Here is a 15156-nt window from a genome sequence, read left to right as displayed (position 1 = left end):
TTTACAGACTAATCTCCTTTTAGCCTGGGTCCAGCAATCACTCACACCCCTTGCAGTCACTGCCCTTTCCAGTTTCTTCCAAGTATCCTGGGGGGTGGAGATGCTCTCTTTAGCCAGCTGAAGACCAAATGGAGGGGTCTCCCAGGGGGTTAAATAGACCAGTGGTCCCCAACGTGGTGCCCACGGGTGCCGTGGTGCCTGCCGGGGCATCTATGTGCGCTCGCGTACTGGCCAGTGGACAAGCATCCGCCGAAATGCCACCGAAAAGAGGCGTCATCAAAAGGCGTTGCCGCCGAAATGCCGCTGATTTTCGGTGGCATTTCGGCGGTGACGCCTTTTGACGTTGCCGCTTCTTGGCAGCATTTTGGTGGATGCTTGTCCGCCGACCACGGTCCTCAGTGGCTTGTCGTCCGGCGCCTGCCACCCGGAAAAGTTGGGGACTTACTGAAATAGACTTTCGCTTGGGGGTGGAGACCCCCTCCTCACTCCTATGCAAAGTCCAGCTCCAAGCTGGAGTTTAGGAGTCACCTGGGCAAGTCACATGTCCATGCATGACTCAAGTCTACTTGAATGTCCTCAAGTAGACTTCTTATGTGGATTGGAACATTCCAAGATCCATTGTCCTCTAAGTGTTTCTTGATTAGGTACTTAATTTCAACATTCCTTTCTCCAGGAACTGACCAAATGCTCTACTAAGGTTATTTAGAAATCAAGCCAGTACACAGCCAACATTCATAACTTCGAATACAATGATACATGCATACAAATAGGAGTAATACATTCAGTAGATCATAACCTTTGAGATATGTTACATGGCATATGTAGCATAAAACACATTCTAAGCATATTTCCATAAAGCCTTATGGGAGGTACCGTCACAGCATGTTCCTAGCAGAGTTGGGAATAGAACATGAGTCCTAATTCCCACTCCTGAGCTTTAACCATTAGGCCATGTTTCCCTCTGTAATTAACCCAAGTTATCCAACATGGGATAAAGATTTAATTCTTCACATTCAACAAGGTGCATCTTCCTTCCTCTAATTCTGTGCCCAGCCCGAGGGGAAGGCAGCGGGACCGGGACTCCCGGGCTCTATCCCCAGGGCTGGGAGGGGAGGTCAGGAGGACCCTAGTCTCCATGCCCAGCCCGAGGGAAGGCAGCGGGACCGGGACTCCCGGGCTCTATCCCCAGGGCTGGGAGGGGAGGTCAGGAGGACCCTAGTCTCCATGCCCAGCCTGAGGGAAGGCAGCGGGACCGGGACTCCCGGGCTCTATCCCCAGGAGGGGAGGGGAGGGGAAGGGAGGAGGACCCTGGGCTCCGCCCCCCCCCCAGTCAGGACCGGCTCTTCCCTAGCGGTGCCCTAGCGGGTGTCGCCGCACAGAGCAGACAGGCCCCGCCCCTGTAACGCCCCCTGGCGGCCAAGCGAGGAGGTCGCGGCGGAGCTGGACGCCGGGGGCGCGCGCGGGGCCGCGCCCGAGATGACCTGTAGTCGGCACTTTCCGGTTCCGGTCCGGAAGCTGCCGCGATGATCGGGGACCTGCTGCTCTGCGGGTACCGGGCCGGGGGAGGGGTCGGGGGGACAGCGGGGGGCGGGCCCGGCTCGCACCGGCTCTAACCCGCGTTCTCTCTCTCTCTCTCTCTCTCCCCCCTTAGGACGCTGCTGATGAACGCCGGCGCCGTGTTAAACTTCAGGCTGTGAGTGCGGGGGGAGGGGCGGGCCCCGGCCCCCGATCGGGCCCTCCCGTAACCAGCTGCTGCCCGGGGCGCCGCTGGGGTCCTCCTGCGAACCCGCGTCTCCCCCGCTCGCCGGGCGCTGCTGCCCTCCCTCCGTCCCGGGTGCCCGTGGCGTCCCTGCTGCAGAGGGGAAGTAATGTGCTCCCTGTCGTGTGGCAGCGTCAGCCAGGGGAATCCTGACCCCCCCCCCGGGTTTCCACCCCCCCAGGGCTCTGTGGCTTTGCACCACATTCAAACTCCTGCTAGATTAATTGTCTGGTCCTAAATCCTGGGGTTGGTACTGATAATGCGCGTCTGCTCAGAGCAATGTGGAAATAACCCCTGTGTCCCTGCAGGAAGAAGAAAGACACTCAGGGCTTCGGTGAAGAGTCTAGGGAGCCAACTACGGGTAATAGGCTCAATGAGTGAACACCTCAGCCTGGGCGCTACACAGATAGCTGTGAATGCAGCACTTTGTTCATACTGGTGGCTTCCCTCTGATTAATCAAATCTATATAGGAAACCTCTAAGACAAAAGTGCTTAACATGAACCTATTTCTGAGACACCAAAATACAACTTCACTGATCCATCTATAGCTAGAGTAACTGGCTCACCAATCTCTGCTTACAACTTGACAGAACAGCATTTACCTAGGGGCTTTGCAGGCACTGCTCTTCCACTTAGAACTGTGACTTGGAGAAGGACTCATAAGATTTACAGTGTACATTCTCTCTTGCATTTTTGGACACTGGCATCTATGCTGCAGAAGAACTCAGTGCCTTTATGTGCTGATTTCCTCATTAATGTTTGTGCCTTTAAGTTGCCCCTATGTATTTATCTTCATTATGATGAGTGATTGAGTTGGGAAGACCACATACTATAATATGTGGCCATGTCAGCTGTCCTTTTCCTTTTTTTGGAATGGGACGTGACCTATCTTCTGGTTTCTTTTCCTTGTTTTCACTGTTCATTCTAGACCTATGTAAGTGTTCATGTTAGTGACAGACTGAACTAGATAGTGGCCATCCCCTCCAAAATCCCCATTTCTCTTTTGTCCTTTGTAACATTGTTTTTATTTTGAACTAACAGCTGATGACATGTTTCAGTTAATATTGAAAATGTAAAGTGTAAATGTGCGTGTCTGTATTTGCTAAAGGGTTTTTCCTTTGATTTTCTAGGTGACAATATCAGGGAGTTCTTGTTGAGTCTCAGGTACTTTCGAATCTTCATTGCCTTGTGGAACATCTTCATGATGTTTTGCATGATTGTGTAAGTAGAACCAGATAGGATCTCATTGTTATAATTTTTTTCTGAAGTTAGGCATCTTGGTTTTGTTCCTAACTCCTCTTCTTCTGATCCCTCTGTCTTCCTTTGTTTTGGGCTGCTGTTGAGCCTCATTTGTTTCAACTTTGATCTGCAAAGAGATGTTCACTGACCTTGTCACTTAATGATAATGGAACTCATAATGCATGGTGAATTTAGTTTCTCTGTTCAGATCTCTGTAAGAGATCCAAACTTGAATCTAGTGCTTCTTACCGTGGGTTGCTTAAACATGTCAGTTATATTGGAAGACCGAGGCAAATGATGTTAGTAGTGTCTTGAATGTAAAAAAACAAACAAACTCACTCTCACACAGAAAAGCCAACCGCTTGAGCTAGGCCAGCTTCATGGCCTTGCAGATACCTTCATGCTGCCTCTCAAAACCCTGGATTTAAGTGTCATGCTCAGTCTCAATGGACAGGCTGGCAAAATATCTGCTAGCTTTTCACCTGTGTAGCGATATGGTCCAATGAATGGGAAAGCAGAATTTCTACCCAGATATGTATTAATGTCTCTTCTGGCTGTAGTGACATTTAATTGGATGACTAGTGTACAATTATACCCAATTCTCAACTATTGTATTTTCTGTTATATCTGCTAGGTTGTTTGGATCTTGAAAGTCACCCAGAAACCTGTTTGGAGAGCAGTCTTTATCTGGTAACTTGGAGGAGGTTTTCAGCTGGAAACATGACCTTTCCATAAAGTAAAAGGCTGCAATGTTTTCAAAATACCAACAAAGAATTTTGGTCTGTTCTTTTATGCAAAGTCCTAAATGTTAAAGGGATAGGACACATTCATATGCTTGCGCAGATTGTAAAATGGTGTGATTATTACGTAAATGAAAGTAGCTTCTTGTTAAACGGTGGGGAGCACTTTCATGGTTGTTAGACACACAAACTGACCCTCCTGGACCATAGTTATCAAAAGTGTGGGCTGACTCTTGGGACTTTTTTCATATCTTTTTTTCAACAGACCCCAATAAATATTGGACTAATAGCAAACACGTTGACCCATGTGTACACCCTCCTCTAGCTTGCCTCTATGGGCGTGTCCACTTTTAGGGCTACCAACCTTGATGCTCAAAGCAAAATTGTTCAAGTTTGCTAGCATATATAAATAACTTCTAAATGATGTTGCTGGCCCAGCAACATGATGCTTGGTGTACTGTAGAACTACAACAACATCTGATGGTCACAAGAATCTCTGCTTTCAGTCACTCCTTGCTCTTAGTCCGTTATAACATAATATAGGCTATTTGAGGAGCCACTGCTCTATTGTCTGAGACCAATTTTGCCATTTGTAAGGCATTTTTATAAAGTTAAGGAAAACAATGTTATATTGCTGTAATTTTAATGATTGCCAGTTTTGTATCTGACTATAGAGAGCTGCATAGCACTCTAAATATCTGGATGTCAGGGGCTGCGCAATAAAGGAATAACTTATCGGGGGAGGCGAAGAATGTTGTTCACTATATCAAAGATAGTATTTGCCTGCAAACTGCTCTAGAGAATCTACATACCGAGACAGGTAGATTTTGTGGATATGGAGTTAGTAGAGTAGAGGCCACCAGAAGTAAGCCTTTCCCAAGTTGGTTATAAATGTCCTTGAAGTTGAAATAACGGAGAATGACTATACAGACACTGTTATTTATACAATTAAATTCCAATAAAGAAGGTCCAGAAGCTCAGGAACATGCTCCAAAGAACCTGTGGGTTAAAAAAAACACAAATGCATCATCAAAAGAAGTAACAGGTCTTGAGATCTTAAACTAACTTCCAAGTATTATGAGAATCTACACATCAGAACAGGCTGAAAATAAAATTTTAAGAATAATTAATTCTTCAGTCTTTTTTTCTTTCTCTTCGGGTTTTCCAAGTGATGTGGTAAAACAGCATTTAAGTAAACATTTAATTTAGGCCTAAGGGAGTTATTGTATGTCAGCATATTTTTGTACTTGGTATTAGTGCACTATCTTGTTACAATATTCACATTTCTTTCATGCAAAAGTGCTCAATGTAATTAAGGTTTTTATAGCTTCTGTAATTTAAATATCAATTAAATGATAACCTGTTTTTATCAGTTGATATGTAATATGCCATATGCATGTTCTAGATTCATAGCACACATCTAAGATAGTTACCAAATTTAGTGTAATCAGACTTCTTAAATCAGTGTTGGTGATTGTGTGTGTAAATTGTTCATCTCCCAAACCAGCACTGGAAGTTTCAATAAAAATGGCTCAGATTATACATCCCTGTTGAGCTCTGGTGGGTAATATGTAAATGGATTTGAAGAGAGTAGTTTTATTTTTAGAGGGTTAAAGCTGCTTGGTTTTCTGTTAGCTCCTAGTAGAGTCGACTAGCAAGAGTCAGTTTCATTGTAGAACTGCTGAGAAGGTCTAAGAGTTAATTGGTTTGTCCTGTAATTGTGACTCTTTTTCTCCAGCATTTTTTTATTTTTATTTATGAATTGATATTGGCCTCCGTTGGTAAGCAGCTTTGGTGTCCTCTATAACTAAAATAATTAAGGGATAAAGAAATAGCTGTTTGTTATAAAAAGCCCAGCAGTGGAACCCTCACAGTCCTAGTTCTTATTGGCCAGTCAAATCAGGAAGCTTGCCTAAGAAAGCAAATTTTACACTGTGCCCAGAAGCTCCCTAAACTTCATCTCTGGAATGATCAGGTCCCACATGCATAGGCTGTCCTCTGTGAAGAGCCTGATACCAGCCATGAAATTTAACTCCTAGAATGGAGAGGAATCCAGGGGGTTGTAACTTCAGAGAAGGAGAGAGAAGACTCTGATAAGTGGGTCCTAGTCTATAGACTATAATTAATACCTTGCACTGTATAGTAGGTAGTACATAGGTACTGTATTATGTGCTCCAGAAAGTGCTTAGTGAAGAGGAGCAGCTTTATTCCGCTCTACCTGAAGTTTTTGAGCCTTTGTTGGGGGTAGCCCAAACCAGAATGAATTGCAGCAATCTACCTATATTGATAAATTGGGAAGGATTTCTGCTGAGAGGTCTGTACCACACAGGAATGCTTGCAGCCCCAGGCTAACTCTAAATGAACCAGACCCTATTTTAATGCTCTTTTGTAACTCTTTTCCAATTGTATATAGCCCATGCCCTACTGCCTTTTTTTTTAAACTTGTGTTTGTATTTAATCTTTTCCTAGAAAATATGGGAAAAGTAAAGTTGTTATACAGCACTGGTGATGTTTGATAAAGCACTGCACATAAAAATAGAATCCCTGAAGAATTTTCAGTTTCAGGCTCTGAACCTGCAAACATTTATGCATGGGTTTAACTGCATGCACATTAGTCCCATTGAGTTCAATGGGACTTCTGATGAGTACAATGTTTTTAAGCAAATTGGGACCTAAATTAAGGTAAGGACAAGAGCAGATGACAACTACAGGACGGGTTGGAGGGGTGGTGAGAGAAGACAAGATCATGCTTTGTCATCTGGTTGAATAATTCAGGTATTTTGAGAGTAATTCTATGTCTGTTATAGTCCTGTCTGAAACCAAACCATGGGATGAAGATGTGGCTACTCCCAGGATTGCTTTCTCCTACAAAACCAAGTCATAAAAATATGCCATTACAGAGGCTGTGAGCACCTTGACAATTAACTATTATAACATCATAGGTTAGAAAGTTGGCAGTAATGAATGTTGCATTCTTGAGAATGGGTCTCTCTAATGCCTGTCTAAGGGCAGCTGGCCTTTGCCTTTACTAAGAGAACATTAAAATATCCCTCCTGCTCTTCTAGCCAGGATTGGCAAGGATCTTGAGATATTTCAGTTTGCAAAGAATAACCTGTAGGGGGGGTTATATTTAAAAGTTCAGTTGACCCATGCACATCTGTTGAAAAGGGGAGAGATGCTGTCCTTTCCATGATATGCAGGGGATAGCATCCAATTAAAATGTACTGTTTTTAGAATCCATGACTCTTAAAGTATTTCCACACTAATTTTTATTGAGCTCTTCAGTGTATTGAAGATGATGATCCTACAGTTTATGAATAATCCACTAGAGGTCCCCTCAATCATCAGCTCAGCTCTATTTTGTGTCCACCATTCTCTTGATTTTTATGTTTTTCAGAGCAATGTTTTGTAGGTGTAACTAAAGTTCTGGTCAATTCCATGTAGAACAAGTTGCATTCTCTTCTCTAAGTAACACTTTTCAATGTGTTCTAATTTAGGAGGTAGAAAACGTTCAAGCTATATGAACACTACAATTATGCCAAACTATATTACAAAGACAAGGTAGGTGAGGTAATATTTTTCATTAGACCAACTTGTGTTGGTAGAAGGTACAAGCTTTCAAGTTACACAGAGCTCTTCTATACTAACTATAATATATGGATAATAAACCATATTATGGCTAAATGGATAATATGCAATGAGTCTTGTGGCACCTTATAGACTAACAGATGTTTGGAAGCATGAGCTTTCGTGGGTGAAATCTGCGAAGTGGGTATTCACCCACAAAAGCTCATGCTCCCAAACATCTGTTAGCCTATAAGGTGCCACAAGACTCTTTGCTGCTTTTACAGATCCAGACTAACACGGCAACCCCTCTGATACTTGACAATATGCAATGAAGCATTGATAGTAGTCACTTTAGTGGATGCTATAAGTGTAATAATGAAATGTTCACATGCATTACCATTGCAGTTATACACTGTTGCACTGACTCTGATTAAAATTTTTTGCTTTGAACTACTTATTCTTGCAGTGAACCCAAGAGTTTAGATCCTTGATTAGTGTGGCAGACCACTTAGTGACCACTTTGATTTTCAGTGTGTGGGATTTATGGCACAGCTTTACTTTTTGTGTGGAATGAAATTTTACACTGCGAGTTTCTTATTTGTGCCTTATACAGAGCTGAGCACATAGTGCAAGTATGACTGTTAGATGTTTGGCTGCGTGTATGTGTTCTCTGTGTGCTGTCTCAGCTCTGCGCAGGTAGTTGGCACAGCAGACCTCAGTCAAAGTGTCCAATGACCACAGGATCCGTTAAGGTACGAAGGTACCTGGCCAAGTTTATTGTTGACGAAGCATGGTAATAGCGCCTGGCAGACTCTATAAGGATACTAAGACGTATGCCCGTGATAATGGACGCAGCTCAATAAATGGTGGACTTTCCATTCCCCCCTAGGCTGGCCAAAGACACTCCCTCGGAGATACCTTTTTATACACTGTTACACCGAGCAATATGTAACTTGTTTGTATCTGGGTACCACCCTCTGATGTAGCTGGGTGCCACCCATTGCCTTGTACCTGTTGGTTTGATCAAAACATCTCTATCCATCATGCTATCATCCTGACCTAATCTTTAAGATGGGTCAGCATGTTCCTATTATCTTTGGGGTGTTCTAATACCACCCTTCTGGAATGTTTGCATGTATATTCTTGTACCTAACACTGCTTAGGAATGTTTCTGCAATATCAGCCCTGTTGCCAAATTCTGTGAGCAGGGCCTAGTTCACAGCCTGACTTTGCTTTATGTTAGCAAAACTTTGACTAATACTTTAGCTCAGGCCTCACACGAGGCCTCTGAGATAAGGCCTTATGTCTCAGGCTCTCTTTCTACTACAATGACAAATCAGAACTGTTCTCTCAAGATATAATTTTCTTCATATTTTGTAAACTCAGTCCTTTCCTTGAGGCTTAAACTATGCAGCCTCTAGCAGTTGCTTCATTGATCATTTTAACCACTACAATGAAAATCAGTGGAAATCCTCATTAAGTAAGAGGTATACAAATCACCATTTGCCCAGTAGTATATGCCTATCTCTCAGATGTGAGAGGTCAAATGTGACCACACAAAAGGCAGCCAAAAAGCAAATTAATAGGAGCAAGGTGTGATAGTGATTATATGCCAGATATAATTCCTTCATGAACATTCCAGAACTATCTAGCATCTATAGATTTCCTTTTTCTAGTAGAGGCCACCAGAACATAAACAGACTCTTAGGAGGTTTTAAACAAGTGCAGCTGCTGCTGAGAGAAGAAAATTGATTTTCTCCTCCCCTATCCAGAACTTTGGTTCTTTAGCTTGACTTGTTGGGGATGCCTTGCTTTTAGTTTTTATGTATTTAGATTCAATCTAGTGGTAGGGCTTAGTTTTGTCAGATGTTTAAAAATGTTGTGTGTTATGGAGATTTGATGTAGACAATGGCTTATATAAAATTGATGCAAATAGAATAGGGACCTTTAGGAATGTATCTGTGGGCACTAAAGCCCTTGAAAGTAACCTGATTCAAATTATTCTGGGTGTATGTGTATGTTTTATCTTACTAACTGTAATGAGGTCCAATCTGTTTGAGAATTTTTGCACTGCTTCAGATTGCACCGTCATGCAAGAGAGACACTATGTTGTGTGCTATGGCTAACACCATTGCTCTCTTGAGGCTACTGCCAGCAGGAAGATTATGGAAATGTGTGTTTTTAGTAATGGCCATTTTCTTCAAATAGTGTTTATTATATAATCTGCTTTTCAGCTCGAAAGACTCACTCTTGTCACTCTCTTTACTGAGGGCATCTTGCATTAAAGAAAAGCTTAGCTGTCTGGATTTGCAGAGGCTATTTTTTCCCCGTTATTGCCAGGACAAGTGCACATCTCAAACCAGAGCTGGAGATTGGCCTTCTGGGAATACTTTGTTTAATCTTGACCTGTCACGTTACCCTTGCTGGTTTCAGCGGGGGTTTATAGCCATGCATCTCTGCCATCACCCCCGGGCCTGCAGCCCCCCGGTCTCCCAGCCCTACCCGTCCCCTGCTGCTGCCCCTCGGTCCTGGGCTGTGCCGCGGCTAAGCCGGGGCCTGGAGCAGCTGCTGGGGCTAAGGGGAGGGTCCAGCTGCGTCCGTCGCTGTCGCTCCGCTGCAGCCCAGCAGACGCTGGAGCCGCCCCAGCGCTGGCTCCGTATTTCCCGCTCCCCCTGGCCGGTAACGTGCGGGGGAAGGGCGCAGGCGCCATGCACTGCCGCGCATGCGTATTGGGAACAGGTCGCCTTGGCGTCTACCGAGCTTGAGCACTCAACGTGCCTCTGCGTACGTTTTAGACGTCACAGACGCGCCGTGCGTGACGGCGTCGGGCGAGTCCCATGGTGCCTTGCGCGGGGCTGGCTCTGCGAGTCCTGCCCACAGTTGAGTTCGGCCCTGAGCGGAGCAGACGGGTCCGGCCTAGTCCTGCCGCCTCGACCCTCCCCTCGCGGTCGCGCCTGGCTCCGAGCTCCGCTCCCCCCGCCGCGCGGGGAGCGAACATGCGGCTGCGGCTCCCTGAGGAGGCTGCCGCCGGCGAGTGAGGAGCCGCCGCCCCGGCCCGGCCCTGCCGCCTGCCAGCCCCGGCCGCAGCCGCCCCGCTTCGCCCAGGCAATGACAGCGGCTCCGGCCCCGTCCCCGCAGCAGATCAGGGACCGGCTGCTGCAGGCCATCGACCCGCAGAGTAATGTGAGTACCGGCCACGCCGCGCGCCCGGGGGGGCTGCCCCCGGCCCAGCACCCCACCCCTTCGCCCCTCGGGGGAGGGGGGGGGCTGCCCCCTGCCCGGCCCAGCACCCCACCCCTTCGCCCCTCGGGGGGGGGGCTGCCCCCTGCCCGGCCCAGCACCCCACCCCTTCGCCCCTCGGGGGGGGGGCTGCCCCCTGCCCGGCCCAGCACCCCACCCCCTCGCCCCTCGGGGGGGGGCTGCCCCCTGCCCGGCCCAGCCACCCACCCCCTCGCCCCCCGGGGGGGGGCGGGGCCCCGCCCGGCCCAGCACCCCACCCCCTCGCCCCGCGGGGGGGGGGGCTGCCCCCTGCCCGGCCCAGCACCCCCCCCCCGCGCCCCGCGGGGGGGGGCGGGCCCCGGCCCGGCCCAGCACACCCCACTCCCTCGCCCCTCGGGGGGGGGGCTGCCCCCGGCCCACCACCCCACCCCCGCGCCCCGCGGGGGGGGGGCTGCCCCCTGCCCGGCCCAGCACCCCCCCCCCCCGCCCCGCGGGGGGGGGGCTGCCCCCTGCCCGGCCCAGCACCCCCCCCCCTCTCCCCCCGGGGGGGGGGCTGCCCCCTGCCCGGCACCCCACCCCCTCTCTCCCCGGGGGGGGGCTGCCCCCTGCCCGGCCCAGCACCCCACCCCCTCTCTCCCCGGGGGGGAGGGCTGCCCCCTGCCCGGCCCAGCACCCCACCCCCTCTCTCCCCGGGGGGGGGGGCTGCCCCCTGCCCGGCCCAGCACCCCTCCCCCTCTCTCCCCGGGGGGGGGCTGCCCCCTGCCCGGCCCAGCACCCCTCCCCCTCTCCCCTCGGGTGGGGGGGGCTGCCCCTTGCCCGGCTCAGCACCCCTCCCCCTCGGGTGGGGGGGGCTGCCCCCGGGGTGGTTATAGACCCGAGAACGGGTGACCATTGTAGGTTTGTTGCGAGCTCCTGTTTTCTTGTCTCCCGGGAGGCGCCTATCCCGTAGGCAGCCCGCGTGCCGGTTCCCCGGGGTCCCCTCTTCGCGGAGCAGCCCTCGACCGGAAGCTCCTGCCGCGGGTGGTGCAAGGGGAGCCTGGGTTTCCTGGCTCCCTTCTTGGGATGCTCCGGAATCCGAGGTGTTTCGTTTCCCTGGGCGAGGGCCCGGGATTCCCGCGCCCCCAGGACCGGGGGTTTCTCGAGGGCTGATCCCTTTGCCCCAGGGGCCGGGCTTGCCCAGTGAGTGCATGGCTGTGGGGTGGGGGGACCGCGGGCAGATGGTAACCGGCCATGTGGTGTGGTGCCGGACTGCGCTCCGTACTCGAGACCGAGGCTCTGGCGCGGCCTGCAGGGGGCTCTGGGCTATCTGTAATGGGTTTTCCTAGTCTGGCTCCTTTGGGAAAGCGGCGCGACACGGACCTTTCCGGCCAGGAGTGGCTGGGACACGACGGCCTCCGCGGGGAGGGAGGCGCCGGCAGAGCAACCAGTGTCTGTCCCGAGGCTGCTCTGAGTGCTGGATTGCACTCCCGAGGGGGCATCCCAGCAGTTCTCCCTTCTTCACCCCCATTAAAGCTCCTTGGGGAGGGGTATTCTCCAGCGGTTTTGGACTCTCTGGAAGGCTCCCACCCTTTCTTTATCCTGTGTTGCACCCGCTTTCTTCCTCTACATGCGGGGGGAACCACCAGCAAATCCCTCTGCTCTCTACTGCACCATAGCACACTCTGGAAGGGGCTTCTTGTCATTTCTGCTATTACCTGACCTACAGGCTCCCATGCTTAGGGACTTCATTTGATGCAGGTTAGTGTCTCAGATAAGATCCTGATCTGGAATTACAGGACAATGGGGCCCTTGAAACTTTTGGGGTCATCTCTGGGGTTAGGGCAGAAGCAGGCTGTGGGTTCCTGAATTCTTTACAGTTGGGGGTAAAACATTCTTGGCCTTTGCTTTGGCTTTATCCTCTTCTACAGGATAAGCTTATTAGCTAGTTTGAGGATGCAGCATAAGCACAGAGAAGCTGGTGTATATTTTACCTGTTACTGTAAATAAACTTAGAATTTGTACTTAATTTTCTGTTTCAGAGTAGTGGTGTGTAGGGGCTGTAGGGCTAGTTTAGATCAGCAGCAGATCAGAGTCTGTAAATTGCAAAGTAGAGTTCAGTTCATATAACATCTGAGACTGGCTATGATAGAGCCTAAGTATGCGCAAAGTCTAATGCTAAACCCCAATACATTATGCCAACCTCAGGTGAGCAGGTCTCTTTTCCACTTGCCATAGGGTAGATGGAATTTGATATTTCAGTTCAGCCCAAGCTAAACATACCCATCTCTTAGAGAAGCTCTCTCTTTATTAGGAGCAAATGTATGTATCGCAGTAATAAAGTGGGATAATGAAGTGATGGTGCTCTGAGGATGCTGCAGAAAGTGATACATGTAATCTGAACACGAAAGAAAAATCACCCAATCCATATCTCAAGTAGTTTATTGTCCTGTACATCTGATCTTGGTCTAAAAGATCCTCTAATAAAATAAATACACCTCTACCTTGATATAACGCTGTCCTCGGGAGCCAAAAAATCTTACCACGTTATAGGTGAAACCGCGTTATATCAAACTTGATTTAATCCACCGGAGTGCACAGCCCCGCCCCCCTGGAGCGCTGCTTTGCCGTGTTGTATCCGAATTCATGTTATATCGGGGTAGAGGTGTAATGTTACTTATTGAGACATTTTAAATTTTAAAGATAGAGCTGTCCAAGAATGCAGTACTTGACTCTCGTTGTCATCCAATGCAGTTATTACGGCATTGTTTTAAGTGAAGTCTGGCATACTGTCCTCTCTACAAACTCATGAGATCTGGATCTTTCAGTTTAACAGGCCATAGGGGCAGCACATACTATTTTAAAGTAATTTAGCTTCTTTAATCTTCTGTTCCTGTGCATCCTTTGTAACCTGTGGTAACAGCTTTAAAATGTACTGTACACTGACCCTCAGCAGTGCTGGAGATTGACAGTTAATGGTTCCAAAATATGGAAGTTCATTAGAATTGTAAAACTTCATGTCATTGATTTTACACAGTAAATTAATCTATAGGCATTTGGTAGAGTTTAAATAGAAAACATTTAGACAAAGCATGCTGCGAGTGCTGTAGAGTATTGGGGGAGGAAGTGCCCCTAATTAGTAAATTTTCTTTTACTCCATCTCAGTTATTGATGAAGAACTCTGAAGGGGTGTTTCAGTGAGAGCAGTTTTCAGGGGGCAGGCGGGAGTGATGATGCCAGGCTATAATCTTATTGCCTGGCAGTTGAGAAAATAAACAAAAAAGCCTTATGAAGTGAAATATGGTTCCTTACTGCTTGCTGGACAGCCTGCCAATCCATATGTCAGAATCTTGGATTTGCTGACTGAGTCAGTATATCTGTCATGAGGTTAAACTGTACAGTTCTGACATCAGTTTCTACATAACATTCTTCAGGAAGATGGATAGATTTCTTGTCCTGCATTTACTCATCAACTTGTTTCATGCTGAAGTTTTGGATGAGTGCAGCGGCTAAAATGTGTGGACTTGCTTGTTTATAAGGAAAGTGAATCAAGAGGCTAGTTCTTACTTTTGCCATCAGGTCAGATACATCAGTCAATCAGTGTATGTAGGACTTTGAAGTATTAAAAGGATCAAAACCTTGATCTTGTAGGAGGGAAGATACCAATCTATAATACACCTTCTGTTTTTTAGAAAATCACACTTGATTGTCAGCAATATGTTAAATTCAAGTCGTCCCTGGATTAGTCGCCTCAACTCTTTCCTGGCCTGAATAATACAATGTTAGTGCAACTTTCAAGGTTTTAACAGGTGCAAAAATAACCATTTAGTGGGGAAACTGTCAGTCAAAATAAAATATTTATGTACCAATGGCTTTCTTTTGGCAGTAGTGTTACTTGTTTTTAGCTCTGCTGAACCTTCTTTGTTCTAGGGCTCTGTCTAATGTTTTGGAATTCAGAATTATTTAACTTGTATTTGAGCAAGTGTCATCTAATTAGTTTCCCATTTAAAATAATTCATTTGTCTTTTTAAACTGTAAACTTAGCACAGTTTATGACAGACCTGTTGAATTAGTGCTTTCTGTAACATATTATAACAATTGCCAATTAGGAAGTAAATATTCTGTGAATTTTTTTACCCTCCCTCACCAGACTTGCCAAGACCCATGAAAATTAACATAAAAAGAGCGTGTATTTTCAGCGCTACTGTTGCTCGGAATGCAGTTGTGGTGATGTGTTCGGATATGATGGTGATGGGGGCCATGGTATTTTTAGTAAAAGTCATGGGCAGTAAACAAAAGTTCATGGCCTGTGATCTGTTCATGGCTTCTACTATATACTCCTAACTAAAACTTGGGCTGGGGGTGGGGGGGTTGGCCCGGGGGGCTCCGCAGGTGCTGGGAGAGGGGAGGGTTGGTGGGGCTGGCAGGCTCCCTACCTGGCTCTGACCAGCATGTTCTTGCAGTTCCTAGGGGGAGAGGTGGCCGGGGGGGCTCCATGCGCGGCTCCCGCCACAAGCACCGGCAGTGTGTGGAGCCCATGGCCCCTCCACCTAGGAGCTATAGGGACATGCTGGCGGGAGGGCTCCCCCCCCCCCCGGTAAACACCATGCTGCACTGCGCCCTGGTCCTGAGACCCCTCCCACACACCCAAGCTG

At 48.0% G+C, this 15156-nt stretch overlaps 2 protein-coding genes across 4 annotated transcripts in view; both read left to right on the top strand.

Annotated features, from left to right (window-relative positions):
- Nucleotides 1-1444: 1444 nt before the first annotated feature.
- Nucleotides 1445-4867, top strand: SMIM7 (small integral membrane protein 7). The gene is made up of 5 exons (XM_044998580.1): nt 1445-1549; nt 1652-1693; nt 2068-2120; nt 2891-2981; nt 3634-4867. The coding sequence occupies exons 1-5, from the start codon at nt 1524-1526 to the stop codon at nt 3647-3649; spliced, it is 228 nt and encodes a 75-aa protein (XP_044854515.1). The 5' UTR covers nt 1445-1523; the 3' UTR covers nt 3650-4867.
- Nucleotides 4868-10109: 5242 nt separating this feature from the next.
- MED26 (mediator complex subunit 26) overlaps nt 10110-15156 on the top strand; it is a 47188-nt gene continuing 42141 nt past the window's right edge. For all 3 annotated transcript variants that reach the window (XM_044998543.1, XR_006575204.1, XR_006575203.1), the window contains exon 1: nt 10110-10489. In XM_044998543.1, the coding sequence (XP_044854478.1) occupies nt 10415-10489 (75 nt within the window). In that variant the 5' untranslated portion in view covers nt 10110-10414. The remainder of the gene's footprint in view (nt 10490-15156) is intronic.

Source organism: Mauremys mutica, chromosome 24 (assembly GCF_020497125.1).
Source record: "Mauremys mutica isolate MM-2020 ecotype Southern chromosome 24, ASM2049712v1, whole genome shotgun sequence".
Taxonomy (NCBI): Eukaryota; Metazoa; Chordata; order Testudines; family Geoemydidae; genus Mauremys; species Mauremys mutica.
The sequence above is the reverse complement of the archived record's forward strand: the minus strand, read 5'-3'. Positions and strand labels throughout refer to the sequence as shown.

Excerpts from the sequence above, each read along its gene's own strand:
- SMIM7 (XM_044998580.1), top strand. The coding sequence starts at position 1,524 with ATGATCGGGGACCTGCTGCTCTGCGG. Across the intron at positions 1,550-1,651 it reads GGGGACCTGCTGCTCTGCGG|GACGCTGCTGATGAACGCCG; the intron begins GTACCGGGCCGG and ends CTCCCCCCTTAG. Across the intron at positions 1,694-2,067 it reads GCCGTGTTAAACTTCAGGCT|GAAGAAGAAAGACACTCAGG; the intron begins GTGAGTGCGGGG and ends GTGTCCCTGCAG.